Genomic DNA, 20956 nt, shown 5'->3' on the forward strand with positions numbered 1-20956 from the left:
CAAAGCGCCAGTGTGGCTCTACCTCACCATATGCCTTACATCGAAACAAGCTGCAGACAATAAGTTAAGGATGTGATTTAAACTTAAGGATGTACCGAAAAGATTGTATGATTGTTCTTATCACTTCGTTGATCATTCGTGATACGCTGGCCACTTGAGTGACCAAAAGGAGGTGAAATTACAAATATTACATTTGCTGAATGCAGGAGGGCTGACACGGATTTTGTTGTTACAAGAAAATACTATAAGGTATGCACATATAAACAAAAATAGAATGTCATTCTTTTTTATTGCAGATATTGATCGCAATAAAACATTTGGACAACATAATTCCATGTCTTGTTTTATTTAAAACGATTGGTGCATGTGCAAAACAGGTCAATGAATCACAAATTATAAAATTATTACAAAAATATTAACTAAGGTGGGGCATACAAGAATGCGATATCAGACAGTTTGGAGTGGTTAAGGGCAGCCTCGCCAAACTTTATTCTTTCATCATGGCAAATGAAACTCGCCCGACATTACGGTGACCCTCGGCGGCCTCCAAACGGGCTTTCTCTGGCTGTCCTCTGTAATTCCTGCTCCAATAGCATATCTTAAAGGTGTAGCAGTTAAAAAACTCGTAGTTGGATCTCGGGATCGAGCTGACGGTCCGCCGTGAGGCGAGCCACCATCTCCCAGCCTCTCGGCCGCCCCCAGGTAGAACAAACAAGCAAAAAACTTGAGAAAAAAAACACAGCAGTACTGTAGTTATAGCAAATAATATTAAAAATCATTATAATTACAATCATTATTAATAACTATCAAAAGCAACAAGTCATTTCCTGCACAAGATTTTAGCTATAGTATTTTTTGATCACCGGACACATGAAAATGCAGGGATAGGAAGAACATACCTTCCATAACATAGCGGCAACATTGCTACAAAAACACATCTGCCTTGTTGAACATTTTGTCCTCCCCTGTCACGATGATGGCAGATGGATGCCGTATTTCCAAATTGTCTTTTAAATTGACTTTTATGAGTTACGTTACTCTAGCTCCACGGTTGTTTTGGATGGAAAAGATTCGGAGAGATCCAGAAGTAAAGCAGAAGTACCTCGGAAACTTGTCTATGAAATTCGGGGGCGGAACAGGGCAGAACAGTGCTTTGATCCCGAAAATATGACAGCAACGGTCAAACCTCGATATTAAAAAAACCTGCCAGGCTGCCACACACGCATCTCCAGGAAGAAAACAATCTACTAACGTCAGATTTACATACAAAAGTGTTTTAAAAAAAAGCCTAATAAAGTGCTCGCATCGGTTTCCCCAATGTTTATTGTTATTTATTGTTATTTATTGTTATTGTTATTCTCCAAAGTACCCGATTTCCTGTTGGGTTTGGGATATGGGTTCAAGAGACTTTTTGGTGCAGTTTTGCACAAGGTATCGACCATTTTCGTCGCTCTACATTGAAAAAAAACTAATAGGCCTTTTTGAAAAATTCAGTGGGGCGTTGTTGAGCATGGTCGCAAAATTATCTAAATTTATGCCAAGCCGCATGTATCTGCAAATTTTGGTGAGTTTATCGAGCAGGTTGAAGGGTACCACGGATAGAAAGACGTAGTTCTTAAAAGATAAATTTGAGTACGACTTATAATAATTTGATATTAAAACCCCTTTTAATGTTTTCCTTTTCACAACATTTGTAAAATTTCAAATAAAAAAATAAGCTAGTAGCTCGCCATTGTTGTTGACGTCGCAGGACAGTGACGTAACATGGCCACACTGCCGTACTTCATGGGGTCACTCTTTAACTCTGTAACATAGTGATTTAAATACACAACAAGGTGTCAATGACGAGTTTTAAATTAATAAGATCTCAAACCAATGAGCGTAGTTTGTCCCTCGACTGACGCCGTAGTTTCCTGTTTAGTGCGGGTCCATTGTGACTTACGTTCATTTGAGTGTTGTCTTCGCAACAAACAAGACTTCTGCTAATGGCTCCCAGCATCATAGTTTGTATAATGTGACTAAATATTGCCATCCAGTGTATTTGTTGAGCTAAACGAGTTGCTAAAATGTTTAAAAAGAGTTTGACCAAAGTCTGAGTAAGTTTAATGTGTATTTTGCACATCTATTTTGTTAGTAAATTTGTGAATGCCACTTCTCTTTGCATTGTCGTTTAACTGTGTGAGAACAGGGCCTCATCAATACAGTTTGAAGCACTTTCTTTTTGTGAACATTATTTTTTGGAGAGATATGAATATAATTTTTGATGTATTTGAATCTGAACGCCTGTGTCCACTCGCCTTTCTCTGCCTCTTAGATCTCAATGGGCAAAATGATACGAATAGCCAGCAACCAAACTAAGTTTGATACATTTATTCGTTTTCTGTGTTCACCAGGAAGCAACCGGCAGGATGATCAAAAATCTGGACATCTGCTTTTTCGTGACAAAAATAATGTAAGACGTCATTAGACGCCATTAGACGTCTCGGTAGAGGCAAACGTTTTCGTGTGTTGTTTTGCACGGCCCGGGCTAGCAGCAAAAATAATCAAACTGCTGTGTTTCACTGTATACCCTAATCATATGTAAAGCACACTATAGCTCTGGATGCTAACTATCTCCATAATAATATTGGAATAAGTTGATCACACAACAGTGTACCGTGAAGATCTGCTAATAGTTTTTTACATCAAACACTCTCCCGCTCTTGTCACCAGAGCAGGGGAGTGCCGTCACTAGCGAACTTAACACATGAACGATACTCGTCTCATCCCGTTTTTCTTGTTCATTTTGCTTTTGCTGTCCTTCTCATTAATGTTCCACTCGGGTTCAAAATGGGAGGACAGGGTTCAAATTGGAAGGGCAGAACCAATGACATGTTAATGTAGTTAAAGAGTGACAGTGGAAGTCCAGCAGCGTGGCCATGAAACCTCACCGTCGTGCGACGTCAACAACAATGGCGACTTACTAGTTAAAATAATTTTACTAATCTTATTAAAACGAAAACATTAAGGCGTTTTAATATCAAATTATTACAACCCCTAGCAAAAAGTATGGAATCACCAGTCTTGGACGAGCACTCACTCCGACATTTTATCATGTAGAACAAACTCATATAAAAAGATTGAAAAAATAATGAATTAGTTCAAAAGTGCAACTCTTTAGCATTCAGAAGCACTAAAAGAAATGAATAAAAAAACATTGTGGTGGTCATTAAATGTTACTTTTATAGAGCAAGTGCAGGGACCTATATAAGGAATCACTCCATTCTGAGGAAAAAAATATGGAATCGTGAGAAACAAACAAAGAAATAACAATCAAAACACATAGCACCACCTCTGGCTTTTATGACAGTTTGCAGTCTCTGAGGCATGGACTTGATGAGTATTCTTCATCAATTTGGCGCCAACTCTCTTTGATTGCAGTTGCCAGATCAACCTTTTTTTTTTTTTTTTTTTTTTTTTCAATTTCCACCATAGGTTTTCAATAGGGTTGAGTTCTGGGCTATTTGCAGGCCATGACATTGACTGGATGAGTCTTTCTCCAAGGAATGTTTTAACAATTTTAGCTCTGTAGCATGATGCAATATCATCTTGGAAAATGACAAACATATTTTCAATTGATGGGATAAGAAAGCTGTCTAAGATTTTAATGTCAACTTGTACGTTTATTGAAGATTTAACCACAGCCATCTCCCTATGCCTTTACCTGACATGCAGCCTCTTATCATCAAGGACCGAGGGAATTTTAGTTTTCTTCAAGTAGTCATCTTTGTAAATCTCTCTGGAACAGCACCAAAGCAAAGTTCCAGCATCATCACCTTGGCTAATGCAGATTCTTGACTCTTGACACCTTGTCCAATGCAGATTCTTGACTCTTGACAAGGTATATATTTCCCTGCTCCATAAAAGTAACATTTACTGACCACCACAATGTTTTTTATTCATTTCTTTTAGTATTTCTGATTGCTAAAGAGTTGCACTTTTGAACTAATTCATTATTTTTTCAAGCTTGTTATCTGAGTTTGTTCTACATGATAAAATGTCTGAGTGAGTGCTCGTCCAGGACTGGTGATTCCATACTTTTTGCCAGGGGTTTTATAACTCGTTCTAACATTTATCTTTTAAGACCTACATGTCTTTCTACCCGTGGTACCCTTTAAGGCCTCCAAATTGGCCTAGTTTCATTTGCCATCAAGAAAGAATAATAATAATCCTTTGCATTACAATAGGGCTTTCTCACCACTTGGTGCTCGAGCCTGAATAATAGTAATTATCCTTTGCATTACAATAGAAAATAAAACAATTCATGATGTCAGAAATAAAATGCCTTTTAACTTTTGTGATGCCTCATTGTTACTTATTTAACCTCACAAACTGAAGGAACATAACCTCAATCATGTGTAATGTTCACTTGCCATTTAAACGGGCAGAGTATTGAGTGTATAAAAGGTTACCAGTCCAATATTTTATCATCTGTGTGACCCCACAGTTTGATCTGAAAGGCTATTACAGTTATGACAACTACATATAAATTGGCGCCATCAGATAGCTGATGCTTGCATTCTATTATTGTTTATATCCTGCAGACATCCTGTAAATCAGCCGTGGCCTTCTTTCAGTTTAGTATCCTAGCCAACTACTTCTGGCTATTGGTGGAGGGAATGTACCTGCAGACCCTGCTGGCTTTCACGTTTGTATTTCAGAAAAAATTCTTCTGGTGGTACATTCTAATTGGCTGGGGTGAGTCTCGCCTCTGTGTCCTGTTTGTAGGCATTTTTTAACATGAATAATCTGACAACTTACTGTGCCCCACAGGTCTGCCAACAACAATAATAACTGCATGGGTCCTGACTCGAAACTTCTACGACAATAGAGGGTGAGTTGATACCACCTGATAATAAAAATCCATCCTTCCATTCACTGTTATACGGTTATCCTCACAAAGGTCGCAAATGTGATTCAGAGTTGCTGCTCCCTTCACACGCACAGCAAGCTAAAATGTGAATGGTGGTGTTCGTCTGTGTAGTGTATTAATAATGATGGCAGCTTGTGATGGGCTTTTAATTGCGCTGACTGACAAAAGTTCACAAAAAGAAAATCCTATCAAATTTGGCATTGCAAACGTGGCCCTACCCATCAACGTCCACAGAAAAAAAGGGCACATATAGTGGTACCTCGACATACTGTACGAATTCAATTTGTTCCAAGACCTAGTTTGTAAGTCGAAATGGTCGTATGTCGAGCGAGAATTTCAAATAAGAAGACTTTATAATTTGATTCATTTATTCCACAGCCCAAAAACCTACGCTAAACCCTTAATAAATACTGCAGCTACAATTACTAATAGCAATTACACATAGCAAAAGAAATGAAATATAAATACAGTATTTTCCACACTATAAGGCGCAACGCATTATAAGGCGCACCGTCAGTGAACGGCCTATTTTAAAACTTTTTTCATTTATAAGGCGCAACGCATTATATGGCGCATAGAATAGACGCTTCAGTAGAGGCTGGAGTGATGTAATACGTCCATTAGATGGCGCTGTGCTCCAAGTTGCTGTGAGATCTGTTACGGCTCAATATTGATTCATAAACAGTAGTACTTAGACATACGATCACTTCAACACACAGTCTTTTCGACACCCGACGTTAAATTTGACTCGCCATTTGTTTCTACATCCGACGACACCGCAGTTTCTTTGTTTTCCCGCAAGACAGATGCATGGCAGATTTTCTTGTTAGAGAAATCAACATCACAAATTATACTACGGTATATTTACTTGCGGCAGAGAGTTGGGGGGGAGTGCGTAACGTTTACGTCTTCCTGTGGGGGGGTGCGTAACAGAAAATAACTGAGAAGCACTGCACTATACCAACGAGCCACTGTGAGACATATTTGGGTCCCTTATCCATCTGAACCCTGTACCTAGGGGCTCGTCCGGAAGTCGGACCCGGGACCTCTCGCACCCCAAGCGAGAATGTCCAAAACATATCGTTCACAAAAAGGCTCGTGCAAGAGGTGGTTCGGGGATCTCGCCCCACGAAGCAAGAATCACACGACTACAGTAATGAGCCACAATTGGGATCAATTAGCCACTTTTCTGCAGTCATATGTGTTGTTATGTGAAATTATAAAATGTACTCAAAACTAACCATTTAAATAGGGGCTCGTCCGGGAGTCGGACCCCTCGCACCTAAAGCTAGAATCATACCACTAGACCAATGAGCCACTGTGAGGTATATATGGGCCCTTTATCAATCTGACATGAGGTCAACCATGTGACAATTGCCGAACTGTCCAAAACATATCGTTCACGAAAAGGCGCGTCCGAGAGGTGGTTCCGATGAGCCACTCATCGGAACATTTCGGCCCTTTTCAGTCAGATGTGTCATGATACAAGGTACTCAAAAATAAACCTGTACCTTGGGGCTCGTCCGGGAGTCAGACCCGGGACCTCTCGCACCCTAAGCGAGAATCATACCACTAGACCAACGAGCCACTGTGAAGGGTATCTGGGCCCCTTATCCATCTGACATAAACTGTCCAAAACATTGTTCACGATAGGGTTCGTCCTTGAGGTGGTTCGGGAACCTCACGCACAAGAAGCAAGAATCACACCACTCGACGAATGACCCACTATTGGGATCAATTAGCCACTTTTCTGTAGTCATATGTGCTGTTATGTGAGCTTATAAAATGTACTCAATACTACCCATTTAACTCTGGGCTCGTCCGGGAGTCAGACCCGGAACCTCTCACACCCAAAGCAAGAATCATACCACTAGACCAACAAGCCACTGTGAGTGCTATTTTGGCCCCTTATCCATCTGACATAAAGGAAGCCATGTGACAATTGCCGAACTGTCCAAAACATGGTTCACGATAGGGTTCGTCCTAGAGGTGGTTCGGGGACCTCGCGCACAAGAAGCAAGAATCACACCACTCGAGTAATGAGCCACTAATAGGATCAATTAGCACCTTTTCTACAGTCATATGTGTTGTTATGTGACATTATAAAATGTACTCAAAACTAACCATTTAATTAGGGGCTCATCCAGGAGTCAGACCTGGGACCTCTCGCACCCAAAGCTAGAATCACACCACTAGAGCAACAAGCTACTGCGAGGTGTATGTATGGGGTCCTTATCAAACTGACATGAGGTCAACCATGTGACAATTGCCGAACTGTCCAAAACATGTCGTTCACAAAAAGGTTCGTCCGAGAGGTGGTTTGGGGATCTTGCGCACACAAAGCAAGAATCACACCACTAGAGTAAAGAGCCATTTTTGGGATCAATTAGCCACTTTTGTGCAGTCATATGTGTTGTTATGTGACATTATAAAATGTACTCAAAACTAACCATTTAACTAGGGGCTCGTCCGGGAGTCGGACACAGGACCTCTTGCACCCAAAGCAAGAATCATACAACTAGACTAACGAGCCACTGTGAGGGGTATCCGGGCCCCTTATCCATCTGACATAAAGGAAACCATGTGACAATTGCCGAACTGTGCAAAACATGGTTCACGATAGGCTTCGTCTTGAGGTGGTTTGGGAACCTTGTGCACAAGAAGCAAGAATCACACCACTCAACTAATGAGCCACTAATGGGATCAATTAGCCCCTTTTCTGCAGTCATATGTGTTGTTATGTGACATTACAAAATGTACTCAAAAGAGTCGGACTCGGGACCTCTCGCACCGAAAGTGAGAATCATACCACTAGACCAACGAGCCACTGTGAGGTATATATGGGCCCCTTATCAATCTGACATGAGGTCAACCATGTGACAATTGCCGAACTGTCCAAAACATATCGGTCACAAAAAGGCTCGTCGGAGAGGTGGTTCGGGGATCTCGCGCACACGAAGCAAGAATCACACCACTAGAGTAAAGAGCCACTATTGAGATCAATTAGCCCCTTTTCTGCAGTCATATGTGTTGTTATGTGACATTATAAAATGTACTCAAAAGTAACAATTTAATTAGGGGCTCGTCTGGGAGTCGGAGCCCGGACCTCTCGCACCCTAAGCGAGAATCATACCATTAGACCAACTGTAAGGTGCATTTGGGCCCCTCAAGGTGTCCCGTTTATTCCGTTTTCCATGGCCCTCTGAATAGGGTTCGTCACTCAGCAATTAATGGATTACTTGTTGTGGACGCTTTTGCTTTTGTTTTATTGAGCACAGCAGCACACAGCAGGTACACAGCAGTAATCCATTAATTGCTGAGTGACGAACCCTATTCAGACATAACATCAGAGCTCCAAACTTTTAGAAAAACCTAGGAGTGAGATTTTGTTGGGGGTGACCAAAATTTTGCTCCATGAGAAATTGGATGTGTGGCATGTGTGCATGAGAAAACAGGCAATTGCGTGTGTCTCACGCTCAAAGCGTGAGAGTCGGCAAATAGGCTAACGTAGTCCATCGTTAGCATTTAAAATGCTAGATGGATGCTGATGTTTTGAGCATGCTTGCAGTAGGCAATACTACGAGGCTAACAAGGTGATCTCCTGCTGCTTGTTATGGGAACTGATTGACAAATTCACACGCACAAACACAAACAAATTTCTTTCAAGATTTAAAGTTTAAAACAGGCATGAAAATAGGTCAGGGGTTAAAAAGGTGAGAAGGGTGTGGAGGAAATATGTTCCAGTACACTGTACAACCAAACAAAATATTGAGCTCTGTCGACTCACACTGTGTTTCAGCAGGGCCATGCAAAGACCGGTGGAGGGGCGAGTGCTCGTAGATCAAGGGGCACATGAACAAGTACTTAATACACCTTAAAACAACATAACTTCAATTTTAACCAGCTTTAGATAATAATTGGCTACAACTGTGACATACTTTTATTGGGAGGGGGCAAACGTGAATAGAAATCAACAGTCATCAACACTTTCTGGCTGTGACTCAGTCAGTCTGCCTCTTTTCTTCCTTCAACCTCTGCATCAAAACGTTCTTCCTCAACTTGTTCATCTGAGAACAAACCACATCAGATGGTCACTGAGCCACCAACAGCACAGTTTTCTCAAAACTATTATTTCATTATTATCCATACTTAACAACTCTAGCGGTTTTCTCTTATTGCGGCGGGTTCTGGTCCCCATTAACTGCGAAAAACGAGGGATCACTGTATTTCTGAAAAGCTTTAAGAAGCCAGAATCATTCCCACCACTCTTCGGGCCGGTGTTGTGCCAACACCGGCCGTCAGCTCAAGTCCCAGCCAAAAATAACGCGTCTCAGGTGGACGACGGGAGCGACGCGAGGCGCCCCCCCTCCATCCGAGAGCATGCCGCTTAATTTGACTCAACAGTGTGTTTATTCGTTTATATTACCGCTAAATACACAAGCGTGACGTCAATTTACCGGGAGCTATTTTTTTACGGGAGATATGGCTAGCTCTGGCAGTGTTCAACGCAAGCTGCAACGAATGGCAGTAACTTTATTAAATCGCAAAATGTGAAAACGATTGAAACCATTACTCACCAAATTCAATCTGCTGGCAAATACAGGCAAGTGTGTATGCTGCACTCTGGTCTGCCCCGGTGTGGATAAGGCCTACTTTTTGTTTTCGCAGCTTTGCAATGCAACCAAAGGCTCTCCAAGCATTCCATATGCACGTAAAGAGTGCGCGCGATTGGAATAATGGAACGCAGTTTGGGCCAATGATTGGTTCTCGTCAGCGAAGCATCTAGCATGATTTACTGACTGTCCAAGTGTCACTTTTTTAAAGGACCGATTTCTAAATTGCTCAGTTTACGTACTAAGTTAATCACATGATGATGATAATAATAATAATAATAATTATAATAAATTAATTAAATATCCCGACCCGACCGAATTTGCGTGAGAAATTGGATGTGTGGCGTGTGTGCGGGGGAGAACAGGCAATTGCGTTTGGCAGCTCTGTAACATGAATGTATAATATAAATATATGATGATAATCATGTTAAATATATCATATAACATCATCAAACATATTTACATATGTGATTTACTTACACGTAGTTCGCTTGTTACAAAAGAAAACCCATCTACTAATTATAATGTAATCTCTAATAAAAATAATGGGAAATACAAGCAAGTACCGTCCAATAGCACAGACTGGTGGCTGTTAGCGGAACTACACATACTACAGTGAAATTGCGTGAATGGAAGACAACGCCCACAACCAAAGCAGGAAGTTGAGTGACGGTATTGACCGAGCATTAATGTATTTCTTCAACATAATCAGACACATAGACAAAGTGACAATTGGAAGTAGGGGAGTACCCAAATTACGGCATCGCCTTATTTGTAAGTCAACTTTCTCACTTTGTCCATGTTGCTTAATACTACTACTACTGTAGGCGATTTCTCATGTGGCTCTGACAGCAGCGAACTATCAATGCGGCATCACGCACACGAAGCAAGGTAGATATTTGAAAGAGTGATCAATCAAATAGGCATCTAACACAAATGGCATGAATCTGAGACATAAACATAAAGTGGCTTACCAGTGGGGTCATGCTGGTGACGAGTGCTGTTGATTCGTACTGCAATCAGAACCCGGTGTGTTGTAATATGCGTCACCATGGTGGTCACCTGTCGGTGGCGACCCCGCCCCCCTTCTGACACCCGAATTAAATCCAACACCTCCCCCTTAAGTTCCAGATGTCCCATCTAAGGACCTTACACCAGAATCACAACACCCCCTAGTGACATCAGTTCAATGAACATTCAAAACTTAAGTGTCCATCCTACCAATGCAGTGCTGCGTACTATTTCCTGATGAAGAGAATAGTCCTAAAGTCAATCGCCACCCTCTGGCAAGTGATACGTGCCAGGGTCAGTGGCTTTATGGAGTGTGGATGCTCATTTTCGTGTATGTACTGTGTGCATTGTGTAGGCATGGTGGCAGTGATCCGCCTACACCAACCAGTCGTAAAAAACAAAAGGGGTAGTTTGTTGCTGATTTGGCTGAGGAGTGGGGCATTGACTGGATCTCTGCCTTGGAGCTGGAACCAGGATCATGGAATTGCCGCAGGAGTTGAATCCTGTGCTGGAATCAGCACGATCAGCCACCTTATGTCCCCTCGCAAGATGATGATTGGCGGGAGTTGTTGACTTGTCCTGCCTCTTTTCTTGGTGTTCGTCGCTGGATGGCCGACACAAACTTTGACGTGGACTTCTCTGACAACTCCATGCCTGCCAGGTCTTGTAGCTGTGACTTGGCCCAAGCGGAATTGTCCTCTCATGGCGTTGGGGCCATGATCCAGACAATGTCCCCTTCTTTGACATTTCTCGCTATAGCATGCCACTTCTCACGGACAAAGAGTTCGTTCCATTTCGTCCAGAATCTATCGACGAGATTGTGGATGTTTCTTAGCCTGCGCCAGGGTTGGGTGACTAGCTGAAGCCCATCTTTGTCTCCTACCACGGAGGACCGTCCGAGGATGAGAGAATTCGGAGTTATGTAGTCGATTGACTCCTCTTGCTCCTGGGCGTGAGCATCGATTGGGCACTCGTTTGTCAGGTTGACTGCAGATTCTGCTGCTCCGTTTCGGTGGGGTGCATTGGCGGGGTGGAAACACCATCCCCAGTCCGTCCCACTCTTAGCTGCAAGGTACTCCACTCATGATGTTTGTAGACAATGCAGGTGGTTTTGAAGCATGTTCAGAGCAGGTTTAGCCCCAATGAAGTTCGTCCCGTTGTCAGACCATAGCTTACGTGGGTGCCCTCTGAGAGCAGCGAAGCGGGAGAAGGCCAGCAGAAAACTCTCTGAGGACTGGTCATTGCACACATCAGCATGGACTGCCCTGCAGCAGAAGACAATTCCCCAGACTTTGTTCCTAACTTTCTTTCCCCTTGACTACATACTTGACAGGGGCCAAAACAATCCAGTGTTGTATACTCAAACGGGCCAGCCCTTTGCATGCGTTCCAACGGGAGGTCACTCATCACTTGTTGGCACACTTTAGCTCTTTGTTTTCGGCAGTGAATGCAGTTTTTTATCACTCTTTTAACTACTCGACGGCCCTGTGTTATCCAGGCTCTTTTCAGAGTACCTAGAAGAGTTGCTGCAACACCCTCGTGGTTTTTGTCATGAGCTTCTTGGGCTAGTAATGTGGCCAGTATTGATTGAATCGGGATCAAAGGAATAGCTACTTTGCTTTCATTCCAAGGAGTCCGGTGCCCTCATCTGTTCGGACCACTAGTCGATTCAAAGTAGCGTCATGGAAACCAATTACGTCCTGGGCTTCAAAGGCAAGGTATTGGAAGGCCTTCGCTCTCTCGACAGCCGAAAGGCTGGGTCTTCCTTTTCTGTCGGCAGTAGCTCGGCGATTGCCACCCACCCAGACCTCCACTGCCCGACGAACCCAGGCAACAGCCCCACACAGCCTTGTGAGGGAGCTGCACCTCCCAGGTTCAATGGGACGCACAAGAGCCACGGCATTCACCCGTGAGATCGACAGAGGTGGAGTGATCATCAAAACGCCAGGGTCAGGAGGCTTCATCTTGCCTTCACTCTCCCTTTTCTGTTGCCTTGTGACCACAGCAGAGAATGCACGTCTTTGAAATCACTTGATGCTGCCGTGAGTAACAATGGCAGCGATATCACTTGCAGTCTTTACCGGCCACTCACTTTCAGGTCACTTGAGGAACTCAGGCCCGGTCTGCCACTCTGAGTCTTCTTTCAGTTCCTCAGGGGTTGCTCCCCTCGTGAGGATGTCAGCGATGTTAAGTCCTCCCTTGACCCAGTTCCAAGCATTCCAAGCAACTGGGCCAGCTTTCTGGATTTCTCTGATTCGGTTTGCAAAGAAGGTCTGATATCCATAGCTGTCCTTTTGGATCGCACCAAGGATTGTCTGCCTGTCTACTAGGTGTACCCAATGGTCGACTTGGAAGCGGCAGTGACTCTCGAAGTACTCCTTCAAACGAGTAGCAATTACTGCGCCGCAGAGCTCAGCCTTAACTCCATCTCCCTTTTGATCAAGAGGAGTGAGCTTTGCCTTTGACTCCACCAGCCTCACGATGAATTTACCAGGCTCTGCTTCCCAACGGAGATATAACACAGCTCCGTGAGAGGCCTCAGTCCCATCAGAGAATGTGATTCCAACAGGGGGCCCTATGGCTGTGGGTGGTGTGAGACTTTGGTCCAACCTGATTTGGCTGAGCCTGACATATTCCTCAAAAAGTTTGACTGCAGCCTCCCGGAGTCTGGGTGATAGTGGGTCGTCCCAAGTGTCTTTCATCGGGCGATCTTTTCTTGCTTCTTTGAAGGACTCCGTCACGAGTATTACTCCTTTCTGTTTTGCAGGCGAGACCAGACCAGTGGGGTCATAGAGACTGGCAATCTGGCTGAGAACCATGCGCCGGGTCAGCAGTTCAGGAGTGCTGCTCCTGACTTCTGCTTCCCTCAAGTCAAACCCAGTCCTCATCTACCCCTCTTCTTTGAGAAGTTAATTGTGGCAAGGATACGGAGCTTGTCTGGCTCGGGCTCATACCCAACCCCAAGAGCTTTAGTGTCCTCTTCTTGCATCTGGTTTGGAAGGATGAGGATGGTCGGAGTGTTTGGACAGCCGGACTGTAGACCCCTGTGGGCTTCCTCCCTCCCACTTTGGCCAGAGAAGACCCAGGGTTTTAGAGAGAATCCCCTAGCCTTCAAGGTTTTCTCCACTCAGACAGTTGTTTCCCTTAGAGCATCAAGTTCATTGTCTGACATCAGGATGTCATCGACGTAGCAGTCCTCTTCTATGATTCAACGTTGTTTGGGCATTGACGAGAACTGTGGTGGTTTGGCTGTCTCTCGCATTGCGACTTAGGCAATACACCCTGCTGGCTTGTCGTCGATGTTAACTCGGACTACAGCATACGTCTTGATTTCTTTCTGAGGGTCATTTCTCCACAGAAATCGATGCAGGTGGACTTCTTTGTCCTTGAGCCAAACGGAGTTGAACATCTTTCGTAATCCACCAGTGCAGCATGTCGCCCGCTCCGGAACCACAAGAGAACTCCCCTAATTGGGATGAGTACGTCTGGACCCTTATGGAGGAGGTCATTTAGGCTCCATCCCTGGAACTCCTGGCTACTATTCCACACTATCCTCACTGGGGTTGATGCAGAATGGGGATTCGGTGCGACCAAGTGGCTAATGTACCACTTAGGTCCCTTCCAGGATTCAATCTCTTCTTTAGACAGCTTGACAGCCACACCTCTTTTGGCCATTTCGTGAATTTGTTCACCATACACTGCTTTCCAAGCGGGCTCTCGTTCCCGCCTGGACTCTGTTCTCCTGAAAGTAACCTCCAGGGCTCTGCGATGGTCGGGGAGAGATGCTGGGTCTCCTCGCCAGGGGTAAGCAGCACCCCAATGAGGTGACTGGCTGTGTTTGTCTGCTAGGACATAGGAGAAGCAATTCATAATTTTCTCCAGCTCTTTTTCTTCTCCGAGGGTCATCTCCTTTCCTCCAGGGGGACGCATGCCACATTTGCAGCCCCCACACTTTGGGTCACACGCTGCCCCAATGCTGTCCCACATGAACCACTCTAACACTTGCTTGTTAGTTGCAGTGGTGCTGCCAAGGATTGTTTCTTCTTTTGTTGACTGGGTGTTTGGATCGCTTGAGTCCACAAGGATCTCTTCGTAGACTTTTGAGGCAGTTCTAATGGACCTTGCAAAGTGAGTGTCGGAATGGTGGAAGGTTAGATCTACCCTCTCGAAGAGTTCAGGGTGGGTCCCACAGACCGTCTCTCCAATTGGGGCGTCCCAGAGGATAAAGTCCCCTTCCCTCCTGACTGGCTGTGGGACCAGACGACCTTCCCCTTGGCTGATGAGGAGATCGATTTTGGTGGGTCGCACCAAGTCCTCAGCAGCAACACCCGGGAAGAATTTCTTAAGTTAGTGTGGTGTGGCCCTCTGAGTGACACCTGAGATGCTCTCTAGGCCGTAACAGACTATCTTGTGCGCTTCCACTGTTCCCTCAGGGGTTCCAACCCTTAATTGAAGGGAATATCTCTGAGTCATGATTGTCCTGCGCATCCCGCCAACTCCCTGCACAATCAGCTTGATGTTTTCTCCACACAGTCCTAGACGCTTGGCTTCAGCATTCGTGATGTAATTGGTATCCGAAGCAAGGTCAATCAATGTACCAATGAGATGGCCAGAGTTAGTAGTGACTTTAATTAGCATCATTAGTACTGGGTATTCTTTCGGCACATTTCCAGCTACGGTGCAAACTGCTGTGGAGATCTTGTTGGCAAAGACTTTCCTGCACTGGATCCTCTGTTCAGGGATTAGTTTAGCAAGGAATTCTGCCAGCCGGCTAGTTCGGCCGAGAGGCTTTTTTATCACCTTCCCTGGGTCTTTAGTGCACCCGTCCTTTTTGGTGGTGAACCTGAGGCAAAGCATGTAGTGGTGAGCCTCGTCTTGCTGGCAGTCCGCCTTACTACAAAGGAACCCAGAGTTGCACCGGCCATCCTTGGTGTGAATGCTCAAGCACCGGTTGCAAACCCCATGGGTCCTTAAGTGAGACTTTCTTCTTGCTAAGTCCAAGCCCCTGAATGTTTTCCATGCAAAAAGCCTTCCAGCATGCGTTTCATCGCCACAGGCAGAGCATGTCGATTGTGAATTCCCAGGAGATCTGACCTGCAGTGACTCTGGAGAAAGCCTTCTTTGTCCTCTTCTCCAAGGCTTCTGTCGGGCGTTTCTCTGACGGAATTTTTCCGCAAGGCCCGTTTCTAATTGGTCCAGCTCCTCAAGGATGCTTCTTCAGGAAGTGGAGGAGACACTCAAAGTGGTTCTGCGGGGAAAAGCCATTGGTGGGATAATTTTTGTAAGCCACCCACTTTTCCTTTAGGAAGTGTGGTAGTTTGCTCTCCAGAGACTGTGCCACTAAGCAGTTCTTCACGATGTCCTCTTCACCCAGGATAAGAAGGTTGCTTAGGGCCCTTTCCACAGTCTGGATCAGCTCAGTTCCTTTCCTGGGGTGATTTCCCTTTACAGGGGCCAGGCCTTGCACTTCACTTGCGATCATTTGGACAATCATTGCCTTGTTCCCGTATCTGTTGTCCATGCGTTGGAACATTTCCTCAGTGGACGCGCAGCTGGATAAGACTAAGTCCTTCTTCACTTTTTCACTGAGGCTGGCTAGGAGATGGAATCTTGTTACACCTGCTGTCCTCAGTGGGTTCCCCAACTGCTCCAGTTCTCCCTACTCATTCTTCCAACGGTAGTAGTCGGTTATGTTCCCAGAAAATGTGGGAAGGCATGCTCTCTCGAGGGGAAACTGGTGTCCGTACCCTCCAGGATAAAAATCAGGGACACCTTGGGGAGCACTCTGGTTCATCAAAGGTGTGCTAGAGGCGTTTGATGAGGTTCCCGTGCTGCCACCAACTAGTCTACTGAGAGCACGAGTTCTGGGACCAGAATTGGAGAAGCATGTTGGAGGGGGATTGGGTGGAGCAGGTTGAGTGATGTCATGTGAAGGAATTTCATTTTTGAGGCTGGGGCTGCTGAATGGAGGTGCTGCGAGGCTGACTGGATTAAACACATTTTTCACCTTGGCATCCACATCTTCATCCGACGATTCTTCTTCGTATCTTGGATCTTTCCAGCTATCCTCAAAGTGCCTCACTCGACGCCGCAAAGTTCGGATCCTCTCCTTGACTAATTTTGTGTTGTTATATGGAATTAGTGTATCCTAATTACCGCATCTTTGCTCGAGATCGTCCATCCTTTCCCTCAGGCTACCTCCAGTGAGCTCGAAGTCGGTTCGTTGCAACTTCCTTATGTTGCAACTCTCAGCCTGGTCTATCTGAAACTCAATTCTGGAAATACACTGTCCGATATCGTCTGCTGCAAACTTAGACCAGATTGTTTCTTGGACGAGCTCAACGGTCTCTGTGTATTTGCAGAGGCATTCAGCCGTCTTCTCCGCTATGCAGGCTGCTTCTTCCGCCTTTTCCTCTTCATCCTCGGTTCCTTTTATCGCAGTGAGGGCTTCAGCATAGTCGTCTCCTGCATCACCCTCGCATAGTCCACTTTAAGGGCCCTCAGCTCAACAATCAGGGCTCTCTCTCCCAGCAGGTTGACTCTGGAGGACAGTTTATTAGCCCTCTTGGTGAAAGAGGATTGTGCAGCAGAGCACCTCCCTCTGAGGGCTTCGAGTTCAGATGTGTCTATTTTCCTAATCTTTTATTTGACCAACCAGGGTTTATTTTACCAGCAGGGTCCTTTCCCTCCAAATGACGCTGCTCCTCTTGGTCAATAATTAGGTAGACACGGTGATTTGCTTGTAGAGTGAATTTTTTCCTCTTCAAGGCTTGTAACTCATTAGGGGAATCCGTTGGCTATTTCCAACCTCATCCAACCCGTTGGTTATTACTGTTCAGTTTAATCCGTTTTCCACGGCCCTCTGAATAGGGTTTGTCACTCAACAATTAATGGATTACTCGTTGTGTACGCTTTTGCTTTTGTTTTATTGAGCACAGCAGCACACAGCAGGTACACAGCAACCTTACCTATAACCTAAAGTAAAACATGACTACATCAAAGAAAATGTATCTGTATATAAAGTACAACTTAAAAAATGCAACATATAAGCACAACTTCACTTCTTCTTACAATTATAACTGATATCAACTACAGTACAGTGGGGCAAATAAGTATTTAGTCAACCACTAATTGTGCAAGTTCTTCCTCTTGAAAATATTAGAGAGGCCTGTAATTATCAACAAGGGTAAACCTCAACCATGAGAGACAGAATGTGGGGAAAAAAACAACAGAAATTTGCATTGTTTGAGTTTTAATGAATTTATTTGCAAATCATGGTGGAAAATAAGTATTTGGTCTATACCAAAATGTCATCTCAATACTTTGTTATGTACCCTTTGTTGACAATAACGGAGGCCAAACGTTTTCTGCAACTCTTCACAAGCTTTTCACACACTGTTGCTGGTATTTTGGCCAATTCATCCATGCAGATCTCCTCTAGAGCAGTGATGTTTTGGAGCTGTCGTTGGGCAACACGGACTTTCAACTCCCTCCTCACCCCATGGCGTCAAAATGATAACAAGAACGGGGAGCAAAAATCCCAGAACCACACGGGGGACCTAGTGAATGACCTACAGAGAGCTGGGACCACAGTAACAAAGGCTATGATCAGTAACACAATGCGCCGCCAGGTACTCAAATCCTGCACTGCCAGACGTGTCCCCCTGTGGAAGAAAGTACAGGTCCAGGCCCGTCTGCGGTTCGCTAGAGAGCATTTGGATGATCCAGAAGAGGACTGGGAGAATGTGTTATGGTCAGATGAAACCAAAATAGAACTTTTTGGTAGAAACACAGGTTCTCTTGTTTGGAGGGAAAAGAATACTGATTTACACCATACCCGCTGTGAAGCATGGGGGTGGAAACATTATGCTTTGGGGCTTTTTTTCTGCAAAGGGACCAGGACGACTGATCTGTATAAAGGAAAGAATGAATGGGGCCATGCATCGAGAGATTTTTAGTAAAAAAATCTCCTTCCATCAGCAAGGGCATTGAAGATGAGACGTGGCTGGGTCTTTCAGCATGACAATGATCCCAAACACACAGCCAGGGCAACAAAGGACTGGCTTCGTAAGAAGCATTTCAAGGTCCTGGAGTGGCCTAGCCAGTCTCCAGGTCTCAACCCCATGGAAAATCTGCAAAGGGAGTTGAAAGTCCATGTTGACCAACGACATCCCCAAAACATCACTGCTCTAAAGGAGATCTGCATGGAGGAATGGGCCATAATACCAGCACCAGTGTGTGAAAAGCTTGTGAAGAGTTACAGAAAACGTTTGGCCTCCGTTATTGCCAACAAAAGGTACATAACAAAGTATTGAGATGTACTTTTGGTATTGACCAAATACTTATTTTCCACCATGATTTGCAAATAAATTATTTAAAAATCAAACAATGTGATTTTCGATTTTTTTTCCCACATTCTGTCTCTCATGGTTGAGGTTTAACCCTGTTGACAATTACAGGCCTCTCTAATATTTTTAAGTGGGAAAACTTGCACAATTAGTGGTGACTAAATACTTATTTGCCCCGCTGTATATTTATAAAATAGTACGGTTTTACTACTACAAAACATTGATTTTAGGATTACGTATTACTATCGTCACCAGTAACTATCATTTCTCATGTTAACTATATAACATGCAAACATGAATGTATAATATAAATATATGATGATAATCATGTTAAATATATCATATAACATCATCAAACATATTTACATATGTGATTTACTTACACGTAGTTCACTTGTTACAAAAGAAAACCCATCTGCTAATTATAATGTAATCCCTAATAAAAATAATGGGAAATACAAGCAAGCACTGTTCAGTAGCACAGACTGGTGGCTGTCAGCGGAACTACACATACAATAGTAAAATTGCGTGAATGGAAGATAACGCCCACAACCAAAGCAGGAAAATGAGCAACGGTGTTGACCGAGCATTAATGAATTTCTTCAACATAATCACACACACACACTCAATGTGACAATTGGAGGTAGGGGAATATCAAGAGTACGGCATGGACATTGCCTTTTCTCACTTTATCCATGTTGTTTAACGCTACTACTACTGTGGGCGATTTCTCACGGGGCTCTGAGAGCAGCAAACTATCAATGCACGCACATGAAGCAAGGTAGATATTTATAGGAGTGATCAATCAAACAGGCATGTAACACAAATGGCATCAATCTAAGACATAAACATAAAGTGGCTTACCAGTGGGGCCATGCTGGTGACGAGTGCTGTTGATTCGTACTGCAATCAGATCCCGCTGTGTTCTAATATGCGTCACCGTAGCGGTCACCTGTAAGTGGTGACCCCGCCCCCTGTCTGACACCTGAATTAAATCCAACATAAGGGCAACCATGTGACAATTGCCAAATTGTCCAAAACATGGTTCACGAAAGTGTTCATCCTAGAGGTGATTCGGGGACCTCACGCACATGAAGCAAGAATCAAACCACTCGAGTAATGAGCCACTCATCGGAACAATTCGCCCTTTTTCTGCAGTCATATGTGTTTTTATACAATGCACTCAAAACTAACCCTTTACTAAGGGGCTCGTCCAGGAGTCGGACCCGGGACCTCTCGCACCCTAAGCGAGAATCATACCACTAGACCAACGAGCCACTGTGAGGTGTATCTGATCTCTTTATCAATCTGACATAAGGGCAACCATGTGACATTTGCCGAACTGTCCAAAACATGGTTCGCGAAAAGACTCGTCCGAGAGGTGGTTCTGGGACCTCGCGCACACGAAGCAAGAATCACACCACTCGAGTAATGAGCCACGAACGGGATCAATTAGCCCCTTTTCTGCAGTCTTATGTGTTGTTATACAATGTACTCAAAAGGCAGCCTTTACGAAGGGGCTCATCCAGGAGTCAGACCCGGGATCTCTCGCACCCTAAGCGAGAAGCATACAACTAGACCATCGAGCCACTGTGAGATATATCTGGACGCCTTACCAATCTGACATAAGGGCAACCATGTGACAGTTACCAAACTGTCCAAAACATATCGTTCACAAAAGGGCACAACGTGGCATTCCTGCTCTTTTCTTGTCCACACATTTTTCTTGAACCTTCAAACTACATCTCAATAATATGCTTCAATTCAGTGCCCATGTGGGGTCCTCCCATCGCCGATGAGGTGGAGATGAGCGTTTTTTTGCCTCCCGAGTTGTCTCCGATCAACCGTCTGCGGGGCTGGCCCCTCCCAACTCAATGCTGACCGAACATGAGTACTGTATATAAAAATGCATAGAGGAAAATTAAACCCCGTAGAGTGACCTGCGTGTTACCCCCAGTCAAAGAGGTGCGTGATCATTTTTTTTCCCAGACCTTTCTGCCGGTCAAAACTGTTGCCACTTCCAGGATCGCCACTTTTATGCACAAGCAGTCCAGTCCTGGTTGCTGCTTCCA

The 20956-nt window shown here is 44.4% G+C and overlaps 1 protein-coding gene and 2 non-coding genes across 4 annotated transcripts in view; 1 reads left to right on the forward strand and 2 right to left on the reverse strand.

Annotated features, from left to right (window-relative positions):
* ghrhrb (growth hormone releasing hormone receptor b) overlaps positions 1-20956 on the forward strand; it is a 111685-nt gene that overhangs the window by 70901 nt on the left and 19828 nt on the right. For both annotated transcript variants that reach the window (XM_057842324.1, XM_057842325.1), the window contains exons 7-8: positions 4584-4737; positions 4813-4873. In XM_057842324.1, coding sequence (XP_057698307.1) covers positions 4584-4737; positions 4813-4873 — 215 coding nt within the window. The remainder of the gene's footprint in view (positions 1-4583; positions 4738-4812; positions 4874-20956) is intronic.
* On the reverse strand, positions 6428-6499 carry trnap-agg (transfer RNA proline (anticodon AGG)). The gene has a single exon. It is a non-coding gene; the product is annotated as a tRNA-Pro (tRNA).
* On the reverse strand, positions 20090-20161 carry trnap-agg (transfer RNA proline (anticodon AGG)). The gene has a single exon. It is a non-coding gene; the product is annotated as a tRNA-Pro (tRNA).

This window comes from Corythoichthys intestinalis, chromosome 7, assembly GCF_030265065.1.
Source record: "Corythoichthys intestinalis isolate RoL2023-P3 chromosome 7, ASM3026506v1, whole genome shotgun sequence".
NCBI lineage: Eukaryota > Metazoa > Chordata > Actinopteri > Syngnathiformes > Syngnathidae > Corythoichthys > Corythoichthys intestinalis.